The sequence below is a fragment of the Urocitellus parryii genome, chromosome 7 (assembly GCF_045843805.1).
Source record: "Urocitellus parryii isolate mUroPar1 chromosome 7, mUroPar1.hap1, whole genome shotgun sequence".
In the NCBI taxonomy this organism is placed as follows: domain Eukaryota; kingdom Metazoa; phylum Chordata; class Mammalia; order Rodentia; family Sciuridae; genus Urocitellus; species Urocitellus parryii.
This window is the reverse complement of record NC_135537.1, coordinates 889,742-916,595: the sequence shown is the minus strand read 5'-3', so window position 1 is coordinate 916,595 and position 26,854 is coordinate 889,742. Positions and strand designations below refer to the sequence as shown.

Sequence of the window (26,854 nt, the reverse complement as noted above, 5' to 3'; positions counted from 1 at the left end):
GAGGTAAGGCAGGCAGGGGCATTGAGGGTGATGCTGGCAGGACCACAGAAAAGGGCAGGGGCACCTACCAGGCTGTCCCCAGAGAGGACCTCCAGTAGAGAGATGAGGTTGTGGCCATCGCGAAGGTCTTCATACAGGTCACTGATGTGCCTTTGGGCCTGTGGGAACAGCAGGGCTAGAGTGGCCACAGATTCCCCAGGGCCACCAACAGCCCAGAGGCAGGGGCAGAGAAAAGTACTGGGCACTGGCACCAAGGGGAAAGAGGCAGGGGCATGAAGCATGCTCATGCCTCTGCTTAGGCACCTACCTCTGCCCTCCAGTGCTACAGCAGAGACCAAAGGAAGAGAAGGAAAGAGACGGAGCGGAGCGTGGGAGGAGAGGACAGAAAATAACAGGTTTCAGAGATGAAAGGGGAATGCAGCAGTGGAGGACACCCTGGGGCAGGGGCCATCTGCCGCACCCTTCCCTCCTCCACCCACAAGCAGGTGCCACCCACCTTGATGAGGTGTTTGTTGACCCACTTGGTGAAGGTTTTCTTCTGCACACGGTCCCGCTCATCTGGGGAAGACAAGTCCAGTTAAGCTGGAGCCTGGGAAAAGCCCAGGGAGGCCCCAGAGGTGACCATGGCGCAGACATGAAAGCTTGGCTGGCCAAATCCTGCCTGAGGAAGGCCCTACTACAGCCCCAGCCTTGGTGCCCACCTCAGGCCTCTCCCAGATCACATAAACCCTCCTCCTCCGGCATGGCCAGGACATCATAAACCCAGGCCCAGTAGCCCGGGTCCAGGCAGGGGGCCAGGCCCAAAGTGCCTCTGCTCAGTCTCCCTATTGTCTCCCAAGAAGATGGGAGGTCCAAAGCTGCTGCATCGGGGTGCACAAGTCAAAGCCTGTCCCACCCCACACACTGCCTCTACATGAGGCTAAACAGGGACACAGCAGGGCCAGGGCTAGGCCCTGTTGGGGTACTGTAGGGGAAGCTGTGTCCACCTGACAGGGCAATGGGCCTCCCCTCCCTGCCACTTTGATCCCACACTAAAGTCCCAGAAGCCAATCTGTGTTGAGCACGGCAGTTGCCCCCCCCCATCTGAGTCTGGCCCCAAACCCAGACCCCCAGTCCATGCCCACACCTCCCACCTAGGGCAAGGGCTTCCTGCCACAGAAAACATTATTTTCTGCTGCAGAGGCCTGTCCTGCCCAGAGGGTGTGCCCACTACCTTTCTTGCCCTCAGAGGCCCTGAGCACAGCCAGGTAGAGGTTGTCCTCAGAGCTGGTTCTCTTGCCACCCAGGCCCTCAGGCTCGGGCACCCGGAGCCGATGCTGAGACATGGTGCTGCCGGCCCCTGACTCTGTCTCTCAGCCCCCAGGTGCTGCTGCTCTGGGCAGCCCCTCGTGGCACACAGACTGCTGAAGGCTGGCGGCTGCACTGGATGCAAACTCCACACAGGCTAACTCACAGCCCTAGTCGCAGCGGCTGCGGCCACTCCCTACAGGCTGTACTCCCCAGCAAGGCTGCCCCGCCCCTAGAGCCCCACCTCACTCAGTCCCCCAGAGGGGAGTGTCCCAGCGGGAAGGAGGAAGGCAGCCCCTCCCCCACAGCCACACCCTCAGTAGCCAGAAACAGGAAACTGGGGTTTCCTCACCCACCCTGCCACAGCAGCAGGACCTGGGGGTGCAGGGGAGGGGCTGGCACTGGTACCAGGACCCCAGAGAATTCATCAACCCCACAGCCACCCAGAATGAGCCTTCATCACACAGGGAACGGAGAAGGGTCCCCAGAGAGCTGCGGGAAAAGCTAAGGCCACACCCATTCTCAGAGAGCACTAGAGTCACTCCTTGGCTGGCCCACCTTCCTGCTGGGTCTGGCCCTAAAAGGAACCCCCAACCTGTGTGACACCTTGGGGGAGGGAGCCCACTGCCCCTGTTTCCTAGAGCTCCCCAGCGCACACCTTCTCAGACCTACGGCCCCCACCTCAAGGAGGTTGCTCTATCCAGGCTCAAGGGCCTGCCTGGCTCCTGCAAGATCCTTTAGGGGCCGGCAGAAGCCCAGCCCAGGCAAGCCAGACAGAGCACACCTCAGGCAAGAGCAGAGCATAGCAGAGCTCTGACTCATCCCAGTAGGCCAGTCCAGCGGAGCTGCAAGGACCTCTCCCCTGGGGGAAATGCTGGGACAGAGGGGAGCACCCCAAGGGGCACAGCCAGTGAGTCAGAGTTGGGGAGGGGCCCTGGGCACTGTGACTCACTCAAAAGGAAACCGCACCTGGGGGCAGGATGGATAGGGGCTGTTTGCAGCTGGGTGAGGCTCAGAGATAGCAGCTGCTCCAGGTTGTAAAAATATAGAGGATCTGGGCAAAGGGTACAAGGGCCTCTGGATCCCTCAGGTCAGCGGACAGAGCGGCCTATGGCCAGCATTTAGAACTGCCCAGCCCAACCAACTGCTGTAGGAAAGAATGCACCACCCAACCACAAGAATTTTCCAGTCCACGCATCTGGCTTGATGTGCTCCAGCTGTGAGCTGTGGAGGAACACCCCCCCCCCCCACAGCACACAATTCTGGGGAAAGCTCACTCCATTCCCTAAGCTTGCTGCTCCCTGTGGCCACAAGAGGGCACCAAAACCCCACTGGCCCAGGGTCTTGAGCCAGGCAGGGGCCCTTAAGGCCCCACCCTAATGCCTAAGAGCAAGGCTAGCTCCCAGGATTCTGCCAAGTCTTATACCCCCCACCTCTGAGAGTACCCCTCAGCCTCCAACAGGAGACCTTCCTGTTCTGCCCCATCTGGCCCAGCAGCCCCCATAACCCTAGTAGACATCAACTCCTTAACTTCCAAAATCCCAAATCTGACTCCACACTAGTCAGGGCTTGGAATACAGTGTGCTTGAGAACTTCTCACACCCCCAACACGTGCCCACCCCTCCCCAGGCAGGGCCCTCCTGAGCAAGAAGCTTGTCCTACTGGGGAACCACACTCTCAGTAACAGGGTGAGTTTCTGCTGCAGGAGCAGGCTGTCATTCTGTTGAGGCACACAAACACCCATGCTTCTGGGAATGGGGCAGAGATGGCACAGGGCATTCAGGCAACAGCTGGAACTTGGGGGAGCCAGTACTGGATACCCATGATGCATGTGGGCCCTCTCCCCAGGCTCCAACCAAGCCTCTTCTCCAGTCTTCTTCCTGCTCCCAGGTCAGCTCCAGCAACCCTCCCCCTGGCAGCAGTCCTGCCTCTGGGTGCCTCCTTCCTTTCACCTTTCAGGAACTAGAACTTCAAGCTCCTCCTCAACCCCTCCCTCCTGACCTGCCTACTCCTTGCCCCTGGCCGTAGATGCCCCCTCCCTCCTAATCACTAATGAAAGGAAACTTCCCCTAGACTGATGGAGTCCTCACCTGTCCTCAGCCTGGCCAAGTCCGCTCCCCAAGCCTACTCTATACCTCAGGGGCCGCTCCCACCTGTCTGACCCAGTCCCGGGGCTCCCAGTACTGTACTCTAGCAATCCTGTCTGACCCAGTCCCGGGGCTCCCAGTACTGTACTCTAGCAATCCTGTCTGACCCTGTACAGGCCAAGGCAGTTGACCCTCAGCACCAGCTCAGTCCCCCCAGAGCCCTCTGAGAAGGATCATCTCCCGCTTTCCACAGCCCAGCCAACTGGGTCCTGGGATGGAAACCCCAGAGTGGGAGGGAACCTGGAGCCGGAAGGCCTTGGGTCCAGCACCTCCCTCCCTCCCCTTGCTCCCGGCTCCCTTGGCCGCAGCCCTCTGCTCCACCCACCTCCCACGGACACTCCAGAGGCAAGCCAACCAGCATGGACTTCATCACCCCGCCCCCCCTTCCTCCCCCAAGTGTTTCCGCCTCCTTCCCCAGGTGTTTCCGGAGCTCGGAGGCGGGGCTGCACCTGGGCCGGACCCAACCCCTATCCCCGGCCCCACCTGGTGAGAGCTTCTGCCGCCCAGTCCCTTCAGCCCGGCCACCTCAGGGTGCACCCACCTACGCAGCACAGCTGTCCGTAGAGGTAGCCCCTGCGTGCACGCTCGCAGCCCCCGTCCAGCCATCGCGGCAGCTCTAACACAACCTCCCTCTGACCGTAGAAGGCGCCGCCCGCCCCCGGGGTGCCTGATGCAGCCATGAGCCCTAGGCGCCCTCGGTCGTCCAGGGATCATACAACAAGTCCTGCTCCCAGCTCGTGCGAAAGGGCCCGGCTCAGCTCGCCACATCCTCCTCCGCCCGCTGGGCGCCAGGCCCAGACCCGAAGAACCTGCCCCTGCGGGCGCCCCGCCCAGCACGGGTCAGGAAGCCGCGCCCAAGCCCACGAAATGCATCCCCCGGCTCCACGGCCCCTAGAGGAGTGGGAGTGGGGCTGCCCTCCGGGACAAGGATGCTTAGAAACTGTCCAGGGCCCCCATGATCCACCTCTTGGAGACCTCTCCCAGCAGGATGCCAGCAGGGGCTGGGGCACGACTGGGGGTGGGCGGGGTAGACACTGCAGAGATGGTGGGCAGAGAATAGCCAGAACAGAACTGAGTTAGGCCACGTGCAGCAAGAGGCAAGGGGAAGCTCCTTTCCCACGTGTGGACAGGCCACAAAACTGGGTGTCAAGGAAGGGAGGGCCAGTGGCAGGTCCCCAACCAAAAATCTCGAGTACTAGAAACCCTCCATCTGTGCATTCTATTGAAACTTCCCACCAGTAACTGAGTCACCAGCTCCAGGGAACCCTAGGGAACCCCAGGACCATGCCTGGAAGCCAAGGGAATTCAGATTCAAGTCGTGGAGATCCTACCCCTGAGGATGAGACCCATTAGGCCCACTAGGGGGCAGCCTGGCCACTCCCCGACAAAGGCGAATCCAGCCGGGAGGTGAGGACAGTCCCTCTGGCCAGAAGCCCCGGTGCAGAGCTGCCCAATTCCCATGGGCTGTTCATGATCCATTCACTTCAGCCCCACCCCATCCTGTGCTGGGCATAGGCGCCTCGGACTATAGCCCAGGAGCTGGTGACTTTGAGCAGGGGGAGGGCAGATCACAGCCTGCCAGTCTGTCGCAAAGCTGGCCTTGACCCTGGCTGTAGGCACTAGGCACCTGCCGCACCTCTGTGCAGCTAAACCCCACACTCTGTGGGCAGGGAAGGCCACTGTGCAGGGCCACCCCCACCTTGGTTCCGCCCAGAACAGCCCAGTGCACCTGCCACTGTGGATTCTGTATTCACGTCCCTGCTGAGGAGGGGGCTTCCTTGAAGAGGCAGGCACTGTTGCACCCAAAGCCTACCCCCTGGGTCTCACCCCAGCTTCTCCTTCCACCTACCTGCCCAGGTCAGACTCCAGGCTAATGACAACTGCAATGCTCCGCCCCTGCCACACCCAGGGAAGCAGGGCAGCAGACACACTTTCACAAAACACTGGTGTTTCACTCAGAGACGGAAGTGGCGGGGTGGGAGGGAGGTGGACCCTCCGCCCCCAACCCCACTAGCATCCCCATGGTAGGGTGGTGGCGGATGGCAGCGGCTGAGGCAAGGGCGCTTACCTTGCTCATCCTGCACCTGCCGACGCCCCCTGCGCCAGTGCCACACAGCAGCCAGGGTGACTACGTGGCCCACGACTACCAAGGAGGGAAACAGGCTGCCTGTCGGCTCCATGGCTGCCACAAGGAACAGGCAGAGCCGCCTCGGTGCACCAGCGACTGGCTGCTGTGAAGCCTGACAGCGCCTCCCTATGTGAAGGGCGAGGACGGGATGCCCCAAGGACTAGAGCCCAGGGCCCGCAGGCTGCCTCGCCTGCAGGGACCGCCCTACAGCACTATCCACGGGCAGCCAGGAGACCATCCGGTCCGCTGCACGCACTGTGCTCCAGCCCAGCCTGGGCCCGCCCTCCTCCCTCCAGTGGCTCTTGGCCGCTCCCCACACGGCCCAGCTCAGCTGTCCCTACTCCGTGCTGCCGACGCTCAAGGTTAGCTGGAGCCTTAACCCCTGCCTACCCACGGCCACACCCGCCAGGAGGAGGGGCCTGTAGGATGCGGCTGCCAAGCCGCAGCCCCCCAGCCTAGCCTGCGCAGCCTCAATCTGGGTCCTCCCTCCCAAAGGAAGCCCAGTCTGGCCCCTTGCCCCCACAGAAAGAGTGCTGAGCCCCCATTCTTCTTCCAATGGTGTCCCCTGGGGACACGGCCACACACCAAGGGCGTATTAATGCCAACGCTCCAGTCCTAGCAGCCCACCCCAGGTCTGCAGCTGACCCCACCAGGCTCAAAGACATGTGGACTCCTCACAAGCCTCAAGCCCCCATGTAGGGCCTCAGACAGGGCAGAGGGAGAGGCTGGGTGCGGGCTGGGAAGCAGGCTGGGGGCGGGGAGTACACAGCCCCTCACCTCTAGCCCCAGGCACTGTGGCCCCAGCCCAGCTGGGTTCTCCACCAAGACTTTCAAAGGATTGCCCCACCTACCGGGCACGATCTTCATTGGGGACAGCAACAGGAGCCCACAGGGTGGACAGGGAGCGGGCGAGGGGTGTGGGGAGGGTCACAGGCCCCTTAGAGGCAGCAAGCCCGGCAGCAGCAGCAGCAGAGGCGAGGTGGGAGGAGGGCACAACCGTGTGGCTGCTGTCAGCAGCAGTCCATGGGGGAGGGGAGTGGTGGGCAGGGGGCCCAGGGGGATATAAATATCTGAGGAGGGCAAGCAAGGCCCGTCACTCGTCCAGACTTAGAACATGACGTGAACAGTAAGGACACTCAGGCCTGGGGCTCACTGGAGTCCCGACCAGCTGGGCAGCGCCACTGACATGCACACCCTTGCTCCCACGGTAATGCTATAATAAGGAGCTGCCTGGCCTCAGGACCCCCCTCGGAACAAGACACAGGGGCTAGGGCTCATGTGGCCCACCTCGTAGGGTGCTCTTGGGAAGCATCAAATGGACCAATGTGGTGACACGCCCCTTTCTCCCAGAGGGCCCTGCGCAAAGTCATTCAATACCACACCTGGCCTCAGTGTGGACAAGACAGTCTCCCCAAGGTCACACTACCAGCCAGAGACCCAGGCAGCCCCAAATTGGGGTCCAGGCCACATGAACCCACCCCATATCTCTTCACCCGAGGCCTCTCTCCTGGTGTTCCCATGTGGTCTGGAGAGGGAAAGCCCCCCGAGATACCACAGCAATCCTCTTCTGTGGAAGACAGGGGTCAGAGGTCCTGTCGGCAGGCAGTCCACGCCACATCCCCCGTATCCTGTGCTGGCCCAGATCCTAGCACACCTGGGGAAACGGATGTGTGTGTACACAACTGTGTATGAAGGGGATACAGTCCTGACCCTCTCCTCCAGAGGGTAGCATTTGTAGTGTTTCCGGTGCCAAGCACCATTCTGTTTTAATCTCCAGCACACCCTATCAAGTGAGTCCTATGCCCTGAGTGTATCATGAACATGAGAAAACCAAGGTAGGAAAACCATGAGGAGCTGGCCCATGGTAAGCCTTCAGCAAAGCACAGCAAACCAGTCTTGGCCCCTGACTGCCAGGGTGGGCACCCTGTCCATGACGGGGAGATGGGGTGGGGGCTGAGGGAAAGACTGGGCCCACCTGAGCCCCTGCTCTCCAGCCCCACACTTCAGAAACATTTTAGCGGCCTGCTCTAGGCAGCCAAAGATTGTACTGGCTCAAGAAGCCAGAGCACCAGGGACACTGGCTACCTTAAAGGCAGGCCAGAGAGGGTTCAAATCCCAGCCCAGCCCAGCCCATGGCAGCAGATGACCAGAAGTGGACAGGAGCTGAACCAGGCAGGCACAGTTCTTGGCCCTCTGACCTAGCCACATGCATGGACTCAGAGGAGCCTGTGAACCCCCTGGCGGGATGAGACGTGGTTCCCAGAGGAAGAAATGCCCCAGGCTGTGAGCAGCCCCTCCACTAACTTCCACTATTCTGGAACACCCCACATTCCACACACACCCAGGGGCAGCTCTGAGGAAGCCATCTCATCCTTGCACCCCACATTCTGATGCCTAAGGTCACAGAAACTGAGGAAAGGGGGCGACTCAGGGTCCTGTAGCAGGCTGCTAAGGACAGCCCCATCCCTGTTGGAGGCCTTGATCCCTCCCCTTTCCTTTCTCTGTAGCCCAGGCTGCTACTATGCCCTACCTTGGCCCAGCTGGATCAGCTCCTCCATGCTGTACCTGTCCATGGCTGCTGGCTGGGTCAGGCTGCTCTCAGAGCCGGCAGAGAGGAAAGCAAGGCAGGAAGGAGGGAAGGGGTGGAGGGTTTGCTCCTACCCTGGCCTCCCCACCCAGCTCTGGGAGCAGTGGCTCCTCCTCACAGCCACCCCTTAGTCAGAGAGCTGAGCAGGGACCAACGGGCCAAACCAGCCCAGGCAGACCAGCCTGGGGTGCAGGAGACAGGCCTGCCTCAGTCCCTGAGCCCTGGGTCTCAGCCCAGTGGTCTTGCCTACTGAGCCTGCCCCACCCCACTCACCCACAGTCTCCTCTTCCCTCCACAGGCCCCACCAGCCCAGCCCGGTCACCCCACCCACCCACATTCCAGGCATCCATGTGCCCAGTGCATTCCACGCAGCCATGTGGAAGCAGAGTCCCACACTTCCCTACCCATCAACACCTACATTCCTCAGCCCCCAAGGCCAGTTGCTTCCTCTGCCTGAGTCCCCCACAACCAGCTCAGTTCCCAGGAACTGTGGTCTCCACCCTGGGCAAATGTGATACCTTCCTATCCGTCCATACATCTCTCCAGTTGTACAGGACCTGGGAGAGACAAACCTAATCCTCCACAACCTGGGTAGAAACCTGCCTGAGATCTGCACAGTTCCCCCCAACAAGCAAGATGACCCCTGTGCACCTTCCCCAGAAACTGCCAGGACCCATAGCCCACCCTAAGCAGGTGCTATGTAGCTGTGAAGAGGACAAGGCAGCTCCATGTCTCCTCTGCCATGGAGGGCCACGTGGGAAAGTCAGGCTGTGCAGCTTGCATGTCTATGTAGAGAGGAGAAGCCATGTCCATGTGTGGCCATCTGCTTACGCTGCATGACATCCCTCCAGGAAGACAGGCTCTCAAAGCATTTTCTCTACACACTTCTGGATTCATTATGAATTCTGAGCCAGGCAAAGTATTATTATTTGGAGTGTAAACCACTCACATATAAACCACTCCAGCGGCTTTCTACCATGAAGGGAAACTCCAGGCGGGGCCTTCCTGTATCCTTACCCTCTGGCCCAGGCCTCCCTCCTTGGGGCAGCTCTGGGCAGGGCAGCTCCTCCTCACCTATCTGACCTTAGCTGTGGGTGCCTCCACAGAGGGCCCTTCCTATCACCCTCCCTCACCCAGTTCATCCCTGTATGACCAGGGGCTCTCTGGGGCAGAGGCTCAGTCTGCACCTCACCACGAGGTAGACATACTCCTACACAGTATGCCATTGGGGATCCCACCCCCAAGATGAGCATACCATTAGGGCACAGGAGAGAGTGGGGCCTCCCAGCAGGAGCCAGTTACAGCAGGTAGCCCCAGCTTGCCCCGCCATGCCAGTGGCTCCCTGGCCAGAGCTCAATGGGACAGCCCATCTTGACATTCTGGTGACCAGCACAGCTCCTGACCACCTCTGAGCCTAGAGACTGCAGGGTGGGGGTGACATATCCCCTACCCCCTCCCATCGTGCCTCTTGGTTGTGTGGCTCAGATTCCCTGTTGCATGGAGAGTACTGAGTGTCCCCCATGTCAGGATGCCAGGAGGGGCCGGGTTATGGGAAAGATGGGGTCTCTGTGGTTTATTATTCATTCACTTTTAAAATAAGAAGCTGATAGCTTTAGGTGTCCTCAGAACTACCCCAACCTGTATGTGAAGCCATCATGCCTCTGCCACCAACATGGGCCTGGGGGCACAGCTCTGGCCCCCAAACCACACCCAAAGCCCCATGCTCAGTCCTGCAGGGTGAAGGGGAGGAAGAGGGCCGCCTGCGCCCTGACTCAGCCTGAAGCTGGAACTCATTTCCTGTTGGAAACTCTGAGCTGCCACTAGGAGGGCTGTGGCTGGGAAGGGAAGACTGAGTCACCTCTGTTGGGGGTGGGGGTGCCCTCCACTCTGCCCACTGTGGCCACACCCAGAACCCCTCCAGGCTCTACTGCCAACTGCCTGCCCAGCTGGCCCCGCCTGAATAGCAAGAAGGAAGGAAGGGGAGAAAAGGAGGGGAGGGCTCCCTCCCACTCACCACACCCACACCAGAGAATGGAAGAGGCCATTCCACCGCGAGGATGAGGGTGGGCAGGGGCCCCAGATCGGGAAAGGCCCCAGATGAAGGCCCCAGGAGTTAAGATCCCAGTGCTGGCCAAGCACTCTTCTCTTCATGCCTCCGCCCAGTGATATGGTTACCGTTTACAGGGAAGCTGAGGAGGCCACTGACTTGCCCAAGGCCATGGAGAGAGCTGGAAGCCAGCCTCCATGCCACAACCTCCCTGACCCTTCAGATGTGCTCCCTTGGCAAGGCTTTAGTGATCCAACCAGACAGGCCAGAACCAGAACTCCTTTTCCTCAGCACTCGGCCCAGCTGTGCCCGGCCTGGGGCCTGCACCTGGACCCCTCACTCTGGTTCCCTGCAAACTCCTGCCTGCCTTGTTAGCCTCAGCCCAGGCTCTCTTTCCAGCCCTCTAGAGAATAAGCTTCTCCCCAGGGGTCCAGTCATAAAGATGCCTTGCACTGAGGGGTCCAGGCTGACCCGAGTTGGCAATAAGTGCAGTGTGCCCCAAGAGAACACGCAAGCCTTAGGCACAGGACACCTCTGCCCACCTGGGTCCAGCAGACCCAGGAGCTTAGGGTCAGAGGGAAGGAGTCTCTGGTAGTCCCTGGGCTGACAGGACCAATCCTTTTCTCTGACACCTGGTTCCCAACTGGGAAGGACTTAGCTGACCCTGTGCCAGGCCCAGGACCCCTACCTTGCAAGTGGACACTCCTTCCTGGGTTCTGTTCCTCTACCACTAGGCCATGGCCAACCCTAACCCAGCCAGGCATCCTGACATGGGGGACACTCAGTACTCTCCATGCAACAAGGAATCTGAGCCACATAACCAAGAGGTTCGGTGGGAGGGGGTAGGGGATATGTCACCCCCACCCTGCAGACTCTAGGCTCAGAGGTCAAGCAGTTTGCCCAGGCTACACTGCCAAAAAGTAGCTAGGCCCATCCCATGCCACCAGCTCTTTTGCATGCCCCCTACTTCTGAACAGAGGGGCCTCAGACAGACAGCCTATTGGGACAGGGAGAGGAATGAATGGGGACAAAAGAAAGGACAATGCTTAAGAGAGTGGCCCACGCTGAAATGGGTGGGGCTGTGACAACAGCTGGGCCCGCCAGTCCAGGCTCCACAGGCCCCGCCCCCACTGGGATGTGCCTGTCCCACCCCAATAAGGTCCCCAACCCAGGAGGAGGAGCCAGTAGGCCCACTGACCACAGCACCCAGATCCCTCAGGCAGAGAGGGCACCACCTGCTGGTGTGAGTGGAATCCCCAGCACTCATGCTGCCCACCCTTCCCCAACAGGCCCAACTGGGCGCTTCGGACATCCACATCCCCCCTTCCCACCCCTCTCCATCTGGAACTAGGATGCAGCTGACCTGTGGCTGGGGTAGGCTCCAGGCCCCGCCTGGCTAGGGCTCCCAGAGTGGTAGTGGGTACCACAGGGGCTTCAGGTGACCCCTCCTCAGCTTCCTTCCGGCGGTAGGCCCGCCGCTCCTCTGGGGCAGGGTCCTCAGACAGCTGAGGCCCCCGCTTGGGCGGACAGCCCAGGGGACCCTCCACAGCCTGCACATGAGGGGTGCGACGTGCAGGCATCACCATGGTGAAGGGGCGGCGCACACGCTGCAGGGAGGCAGGCAGGATCTCAGGTGGCAGGTGCAGGTGCTGGCGTAGGTGGGTGATGCCCTCATTGGTCAGGAACCAGTAGAAGTGGCGCCAGGCAAATGTCTCCCGCACCAGGCCCCGAGCCCGCAGGGAGGCCATGGCTCTCATGACCTGAAGGTTGGTGACACCAGGCACATGGGGGTGCAGGCTACGGGGCCGCCGGTCCTTCTTGGCCACCATCACCCCCTCGCGGAAGAGCACTTCATAGATGGCCCGCAGCTGGTCCAGCGGCATGAGCATGCCAGCCACCATGGCTGCTTAGAGCCGGCTGGTCGGCACAGGGGCAAGAGAAGCAGGAGGAGCACAGTGAGGAGGCGGATTAGGCTTCCTCAGCACGGGATACAAGAGGAGCCAGCAGCAGGCAGGAAGGCAGGCAGGCAGACTCCTGCACCAAGTGCAAGGCCGCGGGCTCAGGGAAGAGTGGCTCCAGTGCCTGGCTCTGTGGATTCCTGCCGGCACTACCGCCTGCTGGAACCTCCCGCCTGCCCGCCCTCCAGGACGCCTGGGCCGGCCTCCTCTGACTCAGCAGCAGGGGCGGCCCCTCCCACGCACAGACAACGGCCCCTTGCAGAGTGGGGGCCTTCACCCCAATGGCACCCCCTTCCCTCTTGGGCCCCATGGCTCCAATGTCAGAAATTACATCGGTTTCTAAAACATTTCCTTAAGGTTCCCAAATCTTTGTGGGGAGGATTAAGGGATAATATAAACCAAGAATCACAGAAAAAAAGTGGCAGAATGGGCAGAAGGCAGGAGGGGTCCCCAGGCTGGGGGCCCACCAAGGGGTGTGGTTCCAGGAGTTATGGAACCACAAAGGTCTGAAGAGAGAATGCTGGGTTGCCTGGAACTGGGGGCACTTGAGGTCCAAGAGTGGAGGATGAGGGCCTGGGGAGGAAGCTGGGGTCTTGGGCAGACGCCTAAGTGCGAAACAGCAAGGGGCAGCTGTCAAGAGCACATGGACAGGCAGGTGCCAGCATCTACTGTCCATCAGGCAAGCAGAGGAAAAGAGCCCCCACTTCCAAATGGCACCAGATTTAACTCTTCCCATTCCAGGACAGATTAGGGACAGTCCAGAAACACATCCACTCCCAGCCCAGGGCACGCTGAGGAGGGAGGAGGGGGCGCCTCTGGGTGGAGCTTCTATCCACCCCGTCTCCAGGACAGCTGTCAGAGAGGCCAGGGAGTACCACCTGCCTCAGGGAATCAAAGTCATTAAGTCCCTACCACCCCAGACCTGGCGTCCCTGCCACCCACACAGACTCTCTACTGGGGCAGCCTGAGCGCCTGCCTGTGGCCAGAGTGACAGATGATAGGGAAAGGACACCAGGAGTTTCATATGCCCACCAGAAAAGAAGAGGAAACTACCACATGAGGCCCTGGGAGGTGAGTTACCCAGCCACACCCATCCTCACAGCCAGGCACCCCAAACCGAGGGTCTGATCATAGATATCCCAACTCTCCATGCAGTGCCCCATCAACCCCCACCCAGCTCCACTCTCCCGGAGTTGACACACCCATTCCCACCAAGCACTGCAAACCCAGGAACTGATTATAAATAGGGCGGGGGTGGGGGATCTTGCGGTGGGAGGCACTGGCCAGCAGGCGGGCAGGCAGCCAACAAAGCGTTGTGGGGAGGGTTTATGGGCTGTCTCCATGACACCCGAGTAGGCTCCAAACAGCACACCCAAACACACACAGACGCAGGCTGCACGGTGGAAACTGAACGCTCAGCCAACTGTTCCCGAAGCCCTCCTGCGCCAGCTCACTGCGGCAAGGCTCACCCTGCGCCCTGCCCCCAACCAGGCCAGCCCAAAAAGGTAGGCTCTGGGAGGGCAGGACACCAGTCCCAGGCAGGACAACAGAATGGCAGTGGGCAGTTGTCACATCCCCTCAGCAGCGACACCCAAGGACCCTCCACACCACCAGGGCTGTGGTTTTGGGACCAAGCATCTGCTGGGATCCAGACCAGTTATCACTTAAGTTCCCACTCTCTCGGCCCGTGCCCCAGTACTGCCCTCAACCTCTGGCTCTACCCGTCCTGCCTGCCACCAGTCCCTCCTGCACTCATCCCATACATCCCTGCTATCTTCCTGGCATGATTTCCTAACCCAATTCCCTCAAATCTCCAATCCCCCACCAAACCAACCCATGGCTTCCACAGTCCCCAAATGATCCCAAGCCACACTGCAGGCCTCTAAGCCATTGGACCTAAGTCTCTTCCGCACAGACCTACCTAGGAGTCCCATGTAGTAGTCAACCCGCCAACCCATCCACTTCCTAAACTAGTAGCTCCCGGATCCAGAGCAAGGGGGCGGGGCTCAGTGGGGAATTCCCCAAACTAGCAAAAGCACAGCAGCCTTGGGACAGCGGGATTCCCCCACCCTCGAGACACACACACACACACACACACACACCCACCCACCCTTGATCTTGGTCCGGGAGCTGCCCACCAGTCCTTGGGCTGGGAGAACAACCCCTACCCCGCCCCCCACCCTGTGGAACCGCAACTACTGTTGCTGATTCAGCACTGGGAGGGACTGAGAGCACTCCATGGCTGGAGGCCGGCCCCTCTTTCCCGACTCCAGGCCTCTTTAGGTTTCCAGAGCAACCACTCCGGAGCCCTTGGGCAGCCCCCAGTGCCCCCCCCCCAACAAGAGCTGCAGTGTGGCCTTGCCCGGGGCCAGTCCGCTGGCGCCTCAGCACAGCAATCCCCTTAGCCCTACCCAGCCCCCTTGGAGGGCAGGCTGCAGGGCGGCAGGCTGGGGCGGAGGAGTAAGCGGCCAACTGCGGTAGGGCTGAGCTCCCACGGAGTCTGGGTCCCGCCCCTGCCGCTGCTACAGCTTGCTCCGCCCCTGACACTCACTGCAGGGCTACAGAACTGCTGCAGGAGCCACCCCCTCCTCCCGCCATCCCAGGAGAACCCCTGCACCAGGAGGAGCCCTGGTGAGGGATAAACCCGGGGGTCTTCCGTGCCTTCAGCACAGCACACCCAGTGTTGCCCACCGCACGCCAGATCCTGACTACCTCCTACGGAAGACTGCAACCCAGCCAGAGGTCACTGCATGGTCGCAGCTGTCCCCCCATCCCACCTTTGAGGGAGCTGATCTCGTGCTGGATGGCTCTCGAGGGGTCCATGTCTCTGATGGGGGCCGAGGGTGATGCAGCTATCTCCAGCAGAGTCCGGCACCGCACCGAACTGCCCCGGTCAGAGCCGGCTGGGGGAGGAACCGGGAGGTGTGGGGCGGGGCCGGCCAGTCAGAGGCGGGGCTTCAGCTGATCAATGTGCGGGACCAGGCTGCCCTGGGCGCATGCTCCCAGCCATGGGTCGCTCCACCCCGTCCTTCCTAACCTGCTGTCCCACACCTGCGACCCAGCTATCTCCAACCAGGCAGCACGGCCATAAAACTGCAATGTGGCACATCCAGACAGCCCACCTCAGTCTCCAGCCTCCGCCACCCAGAGCCACACCTGGAATGGCCTGCAGAAACCATGAGCACAGGGCCTGTTCCTGGTCTTGAAGCCCTAACCACCCACTCCTGACTCCAAAGACCTCCTCAAGCTGCCTCCCCTGGGCCATGACTGAAGGGCTGTCATTGTCATGCCTCAGGACCCCGGATCAAGCCCATTCACCCAGGAGATGCAGTGACAATACCCTTCCCTTGGGCCCCATCCCTACTCAAGCCCTTCTCCAACATGCAGCTGATCACCCCACTGGTCCGACAGCTCAAGATGCTTCCGTTCCCCATGGGGACCGCACAAGCCCCAGCCTCTGCCTCCCCTAGCCCTTGGAGGCCCTTGTCTGCTCAGTTCTGTGGGTACTCAACTAACCACCACTTAGTGGCTTACACCAAAACCCTGGGGTCATCACTCCTCATAGCCAGGCCCACAGGATCTGCTGGTACTGCCTATCAGTCCAGTTGTCACCCATCTCCATTGCCATCAGAATGACGCGCAGCTCCTTGCTGAGCTGACCCCACCTCTCCACCACCTCCAGGGAACCAACAGCAGCTGCTCTGGGCCACCACCCCAGCCAGTGGCAGTGAACTGTCACTCCTGCCTCTTGGAGAGACCATCTGGACTGCAGGAAGAGGTCAGCTCTGCCTCTCTGCAGGCTGCAGAAACCATCAGGAACACTTGGGCCATGTCCATTCCACGGGGCAGGCACCCCAGGTCCTCTGTGCTGGGTGGGCAGTGTGGAACACAGATGGGTCTCCACAAGATGTGTCAAGAGCCTCGGTCTCCTGAAGACCTAAGTCTCCCTCTCAGCTGCTCAGATCCACACCCTGCCAGGCAGGACTACCTCCTTAGGGTGCCCACCCTTTCTACAGGCAGGCCTGTGTATGACTGGCCAGGGCTGGGACAGAGGACATGGCAACGCCACACACAGGCTAACAGGCAAAGCAGCAGCAGGAGCCAGGCCCACCTGGGCTCCAGACCCAGCAGGCCTGGGGGTCCCCCAGCCTCCACCTCTGCTCTCCCTGGGGCTCAACCAGTCCAGGGCATGAGTGGGTCTCACTAAACACCAGTTGCCTGAATATTTGGGGAAAATAATGAAGTGTGGAATTCAAACAGAATTTTGTGAATTCTTACACTTAAATTCCTACTTTTTTTTTTCTAAGCTCTGTCTGGATAAATCTAGATTCAGCCTACAAGTGAACTTCTGTATTAAGCCTCAAAGAAAACTGAGAGAGAGTTATAAATAGATTTAAATAATATGGGAAAGCTCACACATGATTCGGTGTATAAAATTAAATGTCTTAAGATCACAGTTTTAAGCTAATGAAAAGTGAGGCAGACAAACTATTCTGAGAAGGAAGGTTCCAGGGGGTCCTATACCGAACCAGTCCTAAACTTATACCCTCAACTCAGGTGTGTGCCAGGGGCTCTTGGGAAAGCCCTGGCAGCTAAAAGGTCCAGTGAAGAAGCCCTATCAGCCTGCCCTACCCAACCAGCCTGGAAGAGCAGCCGCGGGTGACCTTGAAAGATGGGTTGGGGCTAGCCAGCAAAGGAAGAGGGACAGCATGTGCAAAGGCCCTAAGGCAAGAGAGACCCAAAGAATGTGGGAGTAGCTATAGCCAAGAAAGAGTGCTAGAGACCCAGACAAGGGGGCGGGACGTCATCAGGACATGCAGATGGTGACTGGTGGTGGAGGAGAGCCTGGGGCAAGAGGTATAGGTGTCTCAGAAGAAACTGAGCCAGTGAAGAGGAAGCTGGACATGCCTTGTTGTCCAGCTCTGGCTAGTCAGAGAGCCCAGGCCCTCCCCAGTACTCGGCTTTTTACCTCCTCACTGCCCAGGAGATCTCACCACACTGGATCCCAATCCATGGAAGTTTTACTGAAAAAGCACGTGACTCTTGTCTGTGAGTGAGCAAGACACCCCTGCTAGAGGGGGCTCACCAGCATGTGCAAAGGCCCTAAGGCAAGAGAGACCCAGCAGGAAACACTCAGTTTCCAGCTTTTCTGGCCACCCATGGGCCTTCCAGACAGCTGGCAGACTGACCCCGCACCAGCTCCTCCATGTTCAACCTGGTGCAGGGGTTAAATGGTGACACCCAAAAAATATGTTCATGTCCTTGGAATTTATAAATGTGACTGAATTTTGAAATATTTAAGCTAAAAATCTAGAGACAGGTCATCCTGGACTTTCTGGGTAGGCCCTTTCAAGTCCTCATGAAATGGAAAAGGAGAGGTAGAGACAGAAACTGGAATGATGTCGACACAGCCAAGGGATGGGGAAGCTGGATGAGCCAAGCAGGCTCTTCCCATGACTTCTGGTGGGAGGGAGCCCTGCTGGCACCTGGATTTGGGACTTCCGACACCCAGATCAGTGAAAGGATAAATTTCTGTATATTAGACCATCTCGTTTTGGTAATTTGTTACAGACATCAGTACCAGGAACAGAGTGCTACCATGACAAATACCTAAAAATGTGGACATGGCTTTGGAATTGGGAGATGAGCAGAGGCTGAAGAATTTTGAGGCACATGATAGGAAAAGCACAGATGGCCTGACCAAACTGTTGGCAAAATTTGGAGTGTAGAAAGCAGGTATCATGGCTTATGCCTGTAGTCCCAGCTCCTGGGAAGGCTGAGACAGGAGGACTGCTTGTGTCCAGGAGTTTTAAGGCCAGCCTGGCCAACACAGCAAGAGACCTTATCCCAAAAAGAACAGAATATGGAAGTTAAAGATGTTGCTGGTGAGGCCTTAGAAGAAAATGAGGAATATAATCTTGGGCACTGGAAGACAGGTGACCCTTTTATACAGCGGCAAAAGCCGGCTGAGTTGTGCTCTATCTGCTAGAACATGGAAGAACATGTAGAACATGTAAGCAATGAACATGGATATTTAGTTGAAGAGATTTCAAATCAGGCTGTGGTTCTGGCAGCTTATATTAAAGGGCAGGAAAAAGGAGATGAAATGAGGAAGAAACTGTCAAGGAAAAAGGAACCAGCACTGGTGATCTAGGAAATTCACAGCCTACTCATTGTGGAAGAGGCTCACATCGGGAGATTTGCTGTTAGGACAGGGTGCCCTGGAGAGAAAGCCAGGGGTGTGATGGATAGATTTCTGCTGAAGAGATGAAGACTGTGATTCATGGGTCTGGTCAACCATTTCAGCAGAGCCAGGAATACAGATTATCCAAAAAAGACACAGTGAGCCCTCCTGTCTAGTGGCCTGGCTCCCTGTGACATTGAAGGGAGACCCACAGGTTTATGAAACTGCTGTGCCAGGAGCAACACTGCCAACTGGTTCTGACGGGTTTGGATGGGAGGAAATGGAGGTGGCATCTTTGCAAGATCCTATGGGCAGGAATGGGATGGTAGACAAATCAATTGCAAACATGCTACCCTTCAAGACAAGGCAGCAAAGTGGCCTCCATTCTTTTCCTGGTCCTGGGCCCCCTCCTTCTCAGGGAAAAAGCAGTAAATGTCCCCGCCAAGAGTTGTCTGCCCAACTGGGGGACCTTTCCATGCTAAACTATGACTCAACCTCCACAGAGACAAGAGACAGGGAAAAGGAGGGGGGAGCGGGCCCCACAGGCTCAGGTCTCAAGTCATATGGAGACCCGCAAAGTCTCCAACTAGCATCGACCCACCATAGCCTCACATGCAGCTCTCAGCAGCTCCAGTCTGATTACACCCTGAATAGTCTGGCTGAGCTTCCTGATGTCCTTTATCACCTGGTCCCAGGCACTGTCCTCACCCTGCTGTCTCAACCCCACACCAGGCAGCCACCACCTGTTTCATCAGCCCCCTTCCTTCAGTGTGCCAGCAGCACCTCACAGTGTGGTTTTTGCCCCTGCTGCAGCCGAGGCTCCTTCCTGGCTGCCTCTTCTTGCCAGCCTGGAGGATCAGAGGGCCTTAGGCTCACAGCACAGGCCCCAAAGCACCGCCCCCAGCCTGACTTCCCTAGCTTGGTCGGGCAGTTTGAGCATCTTGGCCTCTCCTCTCCTTATGCCTCTCCTCTAGGTCTCACAGTTTTAGACACCCAAAGCTGAACTCCTGTTCCTCTACCTTCCCTGATACACATGCCCCTTGGTCCCCAGGCTCCATCTCCACAGCCACCAATGTGGTCTCTCCTCGGCAGCTTCTCTGGGGATACCCAAGAGTCTTTCCACCAGGTGGAATTCCTGCAGTATCCAGCCCAGAGTCTACCTGTCCCTCCCATGTACCCCAGGTACGGTTTGGTCCAACGGTGCAGCAAGACCCTGCTTTCAGGAAGCTGAGTTTGGTGGGAGAAGAGATATTTAAAATCTTCCTTGTTGCCCATGAACCCATCTCCAGACTCTGAAGATATGACACCCATAATCTCCTATATATCTCAGCCCGTAACAAATTCCAAGCAGGTTGAAGGTGGAGACATTAAGAAAAAAATTAACCTGTACTAGAAGAAATTCTTTTTTTTTTTTTAAAGAGAGAGAGAGAGAGAGAGAGAGAATTTTTTAATATTTATTTTTTAGTTCTCGGCGGACACAACATCTTTGTTAGTATGTGGTGCTGAGGATCGAACCCGGGCCGCACGCATGCCAGGCGAGCGCGCTACCTCTTGAGCCACATCCCCAGCCCTAGAAGAAATTCTTGACAGATGATTTTTATAAAGGAAAGCCATTCAAAACATGCATAAAATCCAAAGGTCATAAAATAAATGACTGATGAATTTTAAAAATTGATGATGCCAGGCACAGTGAGGGGCATCTATAGTCCCAATTCTTCAGGAGGCTGAGGTAGGAGGATCACTTGAGGATAGGAGTTCAAGGCCACCTGGAGCATCAAGAGAGATCCTGTCTCAAATAAATAATCAATCAATCTAGCCAAAGACACTATCATCAAAAGTAAACCAAAATTGATCCATGGTATGAGATGTCAGGATAGTGACTAGGAACACTCCCCCGACCCCGTACTGGAGATTGAACCAAATGTGCTTTACCACTGAGTCAAAACACCAATCCTTTTTATTTTAAACAGGGTCTAAGTTGCTTAGGGTCTAGGTTGCTTAGGCTAGCCTCGAACATATGAACCTTCTGACTCAGCCTCCAGAGTTACCGTGACTACAGGTGTATACAACCACCCTTGCTCACAAGGGACCCCTTTAAGATCTAAAAAGCTATTTTATGAGCTGGATGCTGATCAAAAGGCATCAGTGGTGGCTGTGGCTCAGTGGTGGAGCGCTTGCCTAGCATGTATGAGGCCCTGGGTTCGTTCCTCAGCACTGCATATAAATACACAAAATAAAAGTCCATCTACAACTAAAAAAATACTTTTTAAAAAAGGCAATTTTCCAATTTAAGATGTATATGAAAAATGTGTACACTCTTCTGTAGAAATGATATACTTCCATAAAAAAATAACAGAATAAGTGGCTGGGGCTGGGGCTCAGTGGGAGAGCTCTTGCCTGGCATGTGTGAGGCCCTGGGTTGGATCCTTAGCACCACATAGAAATAAATGAAATAAAGGTCCGTTGACAAATGAATTTTTTTTAAAAAAATTTAAAATAAATAGGGTGCAGTGGCACATGCCTGTAATCTTAGCTACTCAGGAGACTGAGGTAGAAAGATCAAGGGGTAGAAACCAGCCTGGGCAACTTAGAAAGATGCTGTTTCAAAAACTTTAAAAAAGGGATGGAGAGGCAGCTCAGAACACTTGCCTCGCATGCATGAGGCCCTAGGATTAATCCCTAGTATAGCAGAAAATAAAAGATGTACACTGAGCTTTTTGTGGTTGTCTTTTTCTTTCTTTTTTGGTCCTGGGGATTGAACTAAGGGGCACTTGACCACTAAGCCACATCCCCAATCCTATTTTGTATTTTACTTAGAAACAAGGTCTCACTGAGTTGCTCAGTGCCTCACTTTTGCTGAGGCTGGCTTTGAACACGAGATCCTCCTGTCTCAGCCTCCTGAGCCACTGGGATTACATAAGAAGTACACTGTTTTTTTTTTTTTTTTTTTTTTTTTAGTGAGAGAGGAGAGACAGAGAGAGAGAATTTTTTTTTTTAATATTTATTTTTTAGTTCTTGGCGGACACAACATCTTTGTTGGTATGTGGTGCTGAGGATCGAACCCGGGCCACACGCATGCCAGGCGAGCGCGCTACCGCTGAGCCACATCTCCAGCCCAGAAGTACACTGTTTTAAAACCATAAATCCAATGTCCATCTGAACCGGTCAAATAAATAAAATGTGGTACTTTCATGTAATGGAATATTTTGTAGCCATTTGAAAGCATGAGGCTACCAACACTATTCAACATGAGAAGAATCTTTTCAACAAATGGTACTGGGACCACTGGATATACACACATACAAAAGAATGAAGTTGGACCTCTATCTTTCATCATACACAAAATTAACTCAAAATAGATCAAAGACTTTTATATAAAACATAAAACTGTAAAACTCCTTTTTTTGTATATATTAAGGTACATCACCAGCATTTAAAAAAAAAAAATGTGTATTTTGCCAGGTGCAGTGGCTCACACTTGTAATCCCAGCAACTCAGGAGGCTGAGATAGGAGGATCACAAATTCAAAGCCAGCCTCAGAAATAAACAAGGCCCTAAGCCACTTAGTGAGACCCTGTCTCTAAATTTAAAAATAAACAAAATGGGCTAAGGAAGTCTCAGTGGTTAAGCACCCCTGGGTCCAATCCAAGGTACCAAAACTAAAACAAAAAAACAAAAACAAGACATCTTTGGGGTAAGATATGGCTCCGTGGCTAAGTACCCAGGGTTCAATCCACAGAACTCCCCCCCAAAAAAATTGCTTATTTTATTTTTTATTTTGAGACAGGATCTCACTAAATTGACAACCCTGGATTTAAACTTGTGATCCTCCTGCCTCAGGCTCCTGAGCTGCTGGGATTACAAGTGTGCATCACTGCACCCATCTTATAAAACTCTTAAAAGAAAACAGGCATAAATCTGTGTGACTCTGATTTCTGTATATGACATACCAAATGCACAAGCAACTAAGAAAAAAGAGAGAAATCAAACTCATAATAATTTAAACTTCAAACTGGGCATGGTGGCACACATCTATAAACCAGGCAACTCTGGACACTGAGGCAGAGGATAGCAAGTTCAAGGTTGGTCTCAGCCACTTAGCAAAATCCTGTCTCAAAATAAAAAATGAAAAGGGGCTGAGGATGTAGCCTAGTGGCAGAGTTCCCCTGGATTCAAGCCCCAGTACAGAGGGAAGGAAAATGAAAACCAATACAGTCACAGAAGACTTTTACAACTCATATGGCTGGTGACACAGCTTAAAAGCTAAAACAAAAAAGCCCAACTTAAAAATGGATGAATGAGCTAGAGCTAGGGCTTAGTGGCAGAGCACTTGCCTAGCATGTGTGAGGCTCTGGATTGATTCTCAGTACCATATATAAATAATAAATAAAATTGGGCTGAGGTTGTGGCTCAGCGACAGAGTGCTTGCTTTGCATGTGCTGGGTTTGATCCTCAGAACCACATAAAAATAAATAAAATAAGTGTATTGTGTCCAACTACAACTAAAAACTAAATATTTAAATAATAATAATAATAAATAAAATAAAGGTCCATAAACAACTGAAAAAATATTTTTAAAAAATGGATGAATGATCCAAATAAACATTTTTCAAAAGATAAACAAATGACCAAAAGGCACATGAAAAAGTATCCAACATCATTAGCTATCAGAAAATGCAAATCATGGGGGCTGGGGCTATAGCTCAGTGGCAGAGCGCTTGCCTAGCATGTGTGAGGCACTGGGTTCAGGTCTCAACACCCCATAAAATAAATAAATAAAGGCGTTGTGTCCATCTACAACTAAAAAAAATTTTTTTAAAAAGGAAAATGCAAATCAAAATCACAATGAAATATCACTTCACACCCACTAGGACTGAAGGACTATAATCAAAAAGCCAGATGATAACAAGAGTTGACAAGGTCGTGAAGGAGACACTTCGTACACTGGTCTTGGGAATGCAGAATACTGCCACCACTTTGGAAAACAATCTGGCAGTTCTTCAAAGGGTTAAATATAGAGTTACCACACAACCCAGCAATTCTACTCTTAGGTATCTACCCAAGAGAAATCAGAACATACATCCACACAAAAACTTATACGCAAATAGTTGCATTATTCATAACAACCAAAAGATGGAAACAACTCAAATATCCATCAACTAATAAATATATAACCAAGTTGGTATATTCATAACATGGAATATTATGCCACATAAAAAGGAATTAAGTACTGATGTACATATGCCATGATAAACCCTTAAAATATTACCCTGATGGGCTGGGGCTGTGGCTCAGTGGTAGGGCACTTGCCTGGCATGTGTGAGGCAACTGGGTTCAATCCTCAGCACCACATAAAAATAAATAAATTAAAGGTCTATCAACAAATTTTTAAAAATATTTTTTTTTTTATTGAGTTTTTTTAATATTTATTTCTTTCAGTTTTTGGCGGACACAACATCTTTGTTGGTATGTGGTGCTGAGGATCGAACCCGGGTCGCACGCATGCCCGGTGAGCGCGCTACCGCTTGAGCCACATCCCCAGCCCCTTAAAAAATATTTTTAAAAAATTACTCTGAGTCAAAGAAGTCAGACACAAAATGGTATGATTCCATTTATATGAAATGTTTAATCTGGGACAATCCTTTAGGGCAAAGTAGATCAGTGTTGCCAGGGGCTGGGTGAAAAAAAATGTTCTGGAATTGATTGTGATGATGGCTGCACAACTCTGTGAATGTACTAAAAGCCACTGAACAGTACAGTTTTTTGTTTTTTCTTTTCTGCTGTGCTGGGGATCAAACCCAGGATCTCATCCATGCCAGATAAACACTATACCACTGAGCCACATCCCCAGATCAAGTTGGGACACTTTAAATGGGTGAACTGTATGCATATGAATTACCTCTCAATAAATCTGTTATTGAAAACATAATAAGCCTGCGGTTGACCTAATCAGGGCTGACATGAAAAGCCAGCAGATCCAGAGGGAATCACAGTTGGAACTGACAATCTTGCTTTTCTCATTCATCCACAGAGGGGAGCAGAGGTGTGACCATCACCATTTTGAGACAGGAGGGGAGCAGAGGTGTGACCATCACCACTTTTCTTCATATATATATATATATATTTTTTTTTTAGGTGTAGATGGACACAACACAATGCCGTTATTTTTATTGTGATGCTGAGGATCAAACCCGGGTCTCACTCGTGCTAGGCAGTGCTCTACCGCTGAGTCACAACTCCAGCCCACCCATCACCACTTTTCTTTGGCTAGCTCCACTGAACTTAACTTTTGTTTATTTTTTAGCATGACTTTTGACAATAATCACAGATCAAAAGCCTCTCAGCAGGGCCCCAACAACTGCTAGCCTCTACTCTGCCAGCTGAGCTCTAGCCACTGCAGACAACACCCTTTGCCATTACCATTCTTTTGTGCAAGCACCCTACAAACGCTGGCTGGGGGCCCCAGGGACACAGATAACCAAGCTCAGAGTTCAGCACAGGAGGGGGCAGAGATGTGAGGACAATGCCATCACCATGACAGCACAGGAAAGTGGGGACATCCTCCACCAGCTGGGTCTGCCTGCAGACATGCTGACACTCCACCTAGCCCCTTTCCAACCCCACCTTCTTCCCAGTCCAGAGAGGGCTCCCAGGTGGGTACCTCCTGCAGGTTCCCCGACCCCACCCACTCACCAACAATACTCTCCCCTGCTCTCTCCTCTCACACAAATGGCCCCCCACAGGACCCTCTGGGCAGCGTCATCAGCACCCATCCTTTACTCCATGCTGTCTCAGATGCCACAAAGCTCCCATTCCTGATAGGACAGCCCTGAAGTCTCCACCCCTGGCTGCCCAGACCTCCCAGATGGCCTCACTCCCCAACCCCTCTCCTGCAGCCTGTGCCAGGCCCCACTGACTGGTCACTGCCCCTATGGTGTGTAGCACTGCTAAGGGAGCTCCAACTGTTCCTTCTTCAACAGACATTCACCTGTGTCACTTCAGCTCCCGCTCAAACCCTGCCCGGCCTCCCCGCTCTACCACAGGCCTCTCCAGGCTCCCAAGGCACAGCAGGGTGGCCCAGCCTTTGTGAGCTGTCACACACCAGGCTGGGGGGACCAGGGTCAAGACACCCCTCCTAGCTAACTGGCTGGCTAGTCCACAGCCTGGAAGCAGGGAGTCTTCTCCCCTGGGGCACCTGGGCTGGGTCTCACCATGAGCCCCAGTGGTCTCGGTGCCATAGGAATCCACCCTGGACAGAAGACAGGGAGGACGGGGCAGGCTGAGGGGCTCAGGCAGACAGAAAGTTGAAAATGTTTTAGGAGGTACAGTAACCCTGCAGGAAAGACCAGGGGTTTCCAGGGGGAAGCCAGGAATGACCTATCCTGGGAAGGCCTGAGAAGTTGTGTGGGGGCTGAAGGTCAATGGGGTGAGAGTCAGAAAAGGAAGGTGGAGTCTGTCAAAGGAGTGGCTGGGCTTTAGGCCAGAGCGGGAGCAAGCCAGGAGTCAGAGGCTGGCACCCTTCCTCAGCGCAGGCATGGGCTGGATCGGGGTCCCTCAGAGCAGGTGAGTGATCTCCCTCCCCCTCCTCAGGGCAAGCTGGAGTGGTGCTGGGCCCAGGAGAGGGGTACTCCTGCTTCCACCGCCTGCTGCTGCTCACTGGCTGACATCAGGCAAATACCCTCTACTCACTGGGAACAGTCCCCAGACCACTCCACCCCAGGAACAGCATGTGGTAGGGGCTTCAGCCCTCCAGCAGCTCATGCGGCCCCCAGAGGTCAGGTCTCGGAGAGGAATGGGGCACACAGCTATTTCTTGGCCTTGGGCTACGGCTCCCAGCTTCTCACTCATCCCCTCCCTGGAGCCAGAGCTGAAGGGACTCCGTGCCTGGCATGTCCCAGAAGTTCTCTTGACCCTCAGCTCAAGGAGCCCCTAGCACCTGCTCTCCTGCCTAGCAACTCTCAGCTACTCTCAGGCTGGTGCCACACATGCGCAGGGAGCTGCATTATCACATGACAAGTCCACCGCAGGCAGGCACCCTGGGTTCACCAGCCCAAGCCGGGCAAGAGCCCCAACAGCCCTCTCATCGGCCTCCAGACTAGAAGGCAGACACAAGCCAAGACACCCCAGTGTGTCCAACATCAGCTTGTCTACCGAGGTAGCTAGGCTGGATGAAGGCACTAAGACAGGATCCCAGGAACCTCCAGGGATCTGTCAGGACGCTCCTAGACTAACAGAACACTCACTCCAGGGGAAACACAGCTCCTCAGGAAGGCCAGGGGGGCTTCAGCAAGATGTCTAGAACAGGACTGGGGCTGTGGCTCAGAGGTAGAGCGCTTGCCTAGCATGTGTGAGGAACTGGGTTTGATTCTCAGCACTGCATATAAATAAGTGAATAAAATAAAGGTTCATCAACAACTAAAAATACATGTAAAAACTAAAGAAGAAGAAGAAGAAGAAGAAGGAGGAGGAGGAGGAGGAGGAGGAGGAGGAGGAGGAGGAGGAGAAAAAGAACCCAC

The 26,854-nt window shown here is 55.2% G+C and overlaps 1 protein-coding gene across 12 annotated transcripts in view; it reads right to left on the bottom strand.

Moving 5' to 3' along the window:
• Plec (plectin) overlaps window positions 1-26,854 on the bottom strand; it is a 52,417-nt gene that overhangs the window by 24,145 nt on the left and 1,418 nt on the right. For 2 of the 12 annotated variants that reach the window (XM_026409772.2, XM_026409773.2), the window contains exons 1-4: window positions 11,560-12,275; window positions 497-558; window positions 308-322; window positions 69-158 (exon numbers count right to left, since the gene is read on the bottom strand). In XM_026409772.2, coding sequence (XP_026265557.1) covers window positions 69-158; window positions 308-322; window positions 497-558; window positions 11,560-12,097 — 705 coding nt within the window. In that variant the 5' untranslated portion in view covers window positions 12,098-12,275. Of the gene's footprint in view, window positions 1-68; window positions 159-307; window positions 323-496; window positions 559-1,213; window positions 1,341-5,502; window positions 5,849-6,413; window positions 6,582-11,559; window positions 12,276-26,854 lie in introns of those variants that run through there. The other 10 variants (XM_026409782.2, XM_026409775.2, XM_026409776.2 and 7 more) reach the window with 10 other exon arrangements.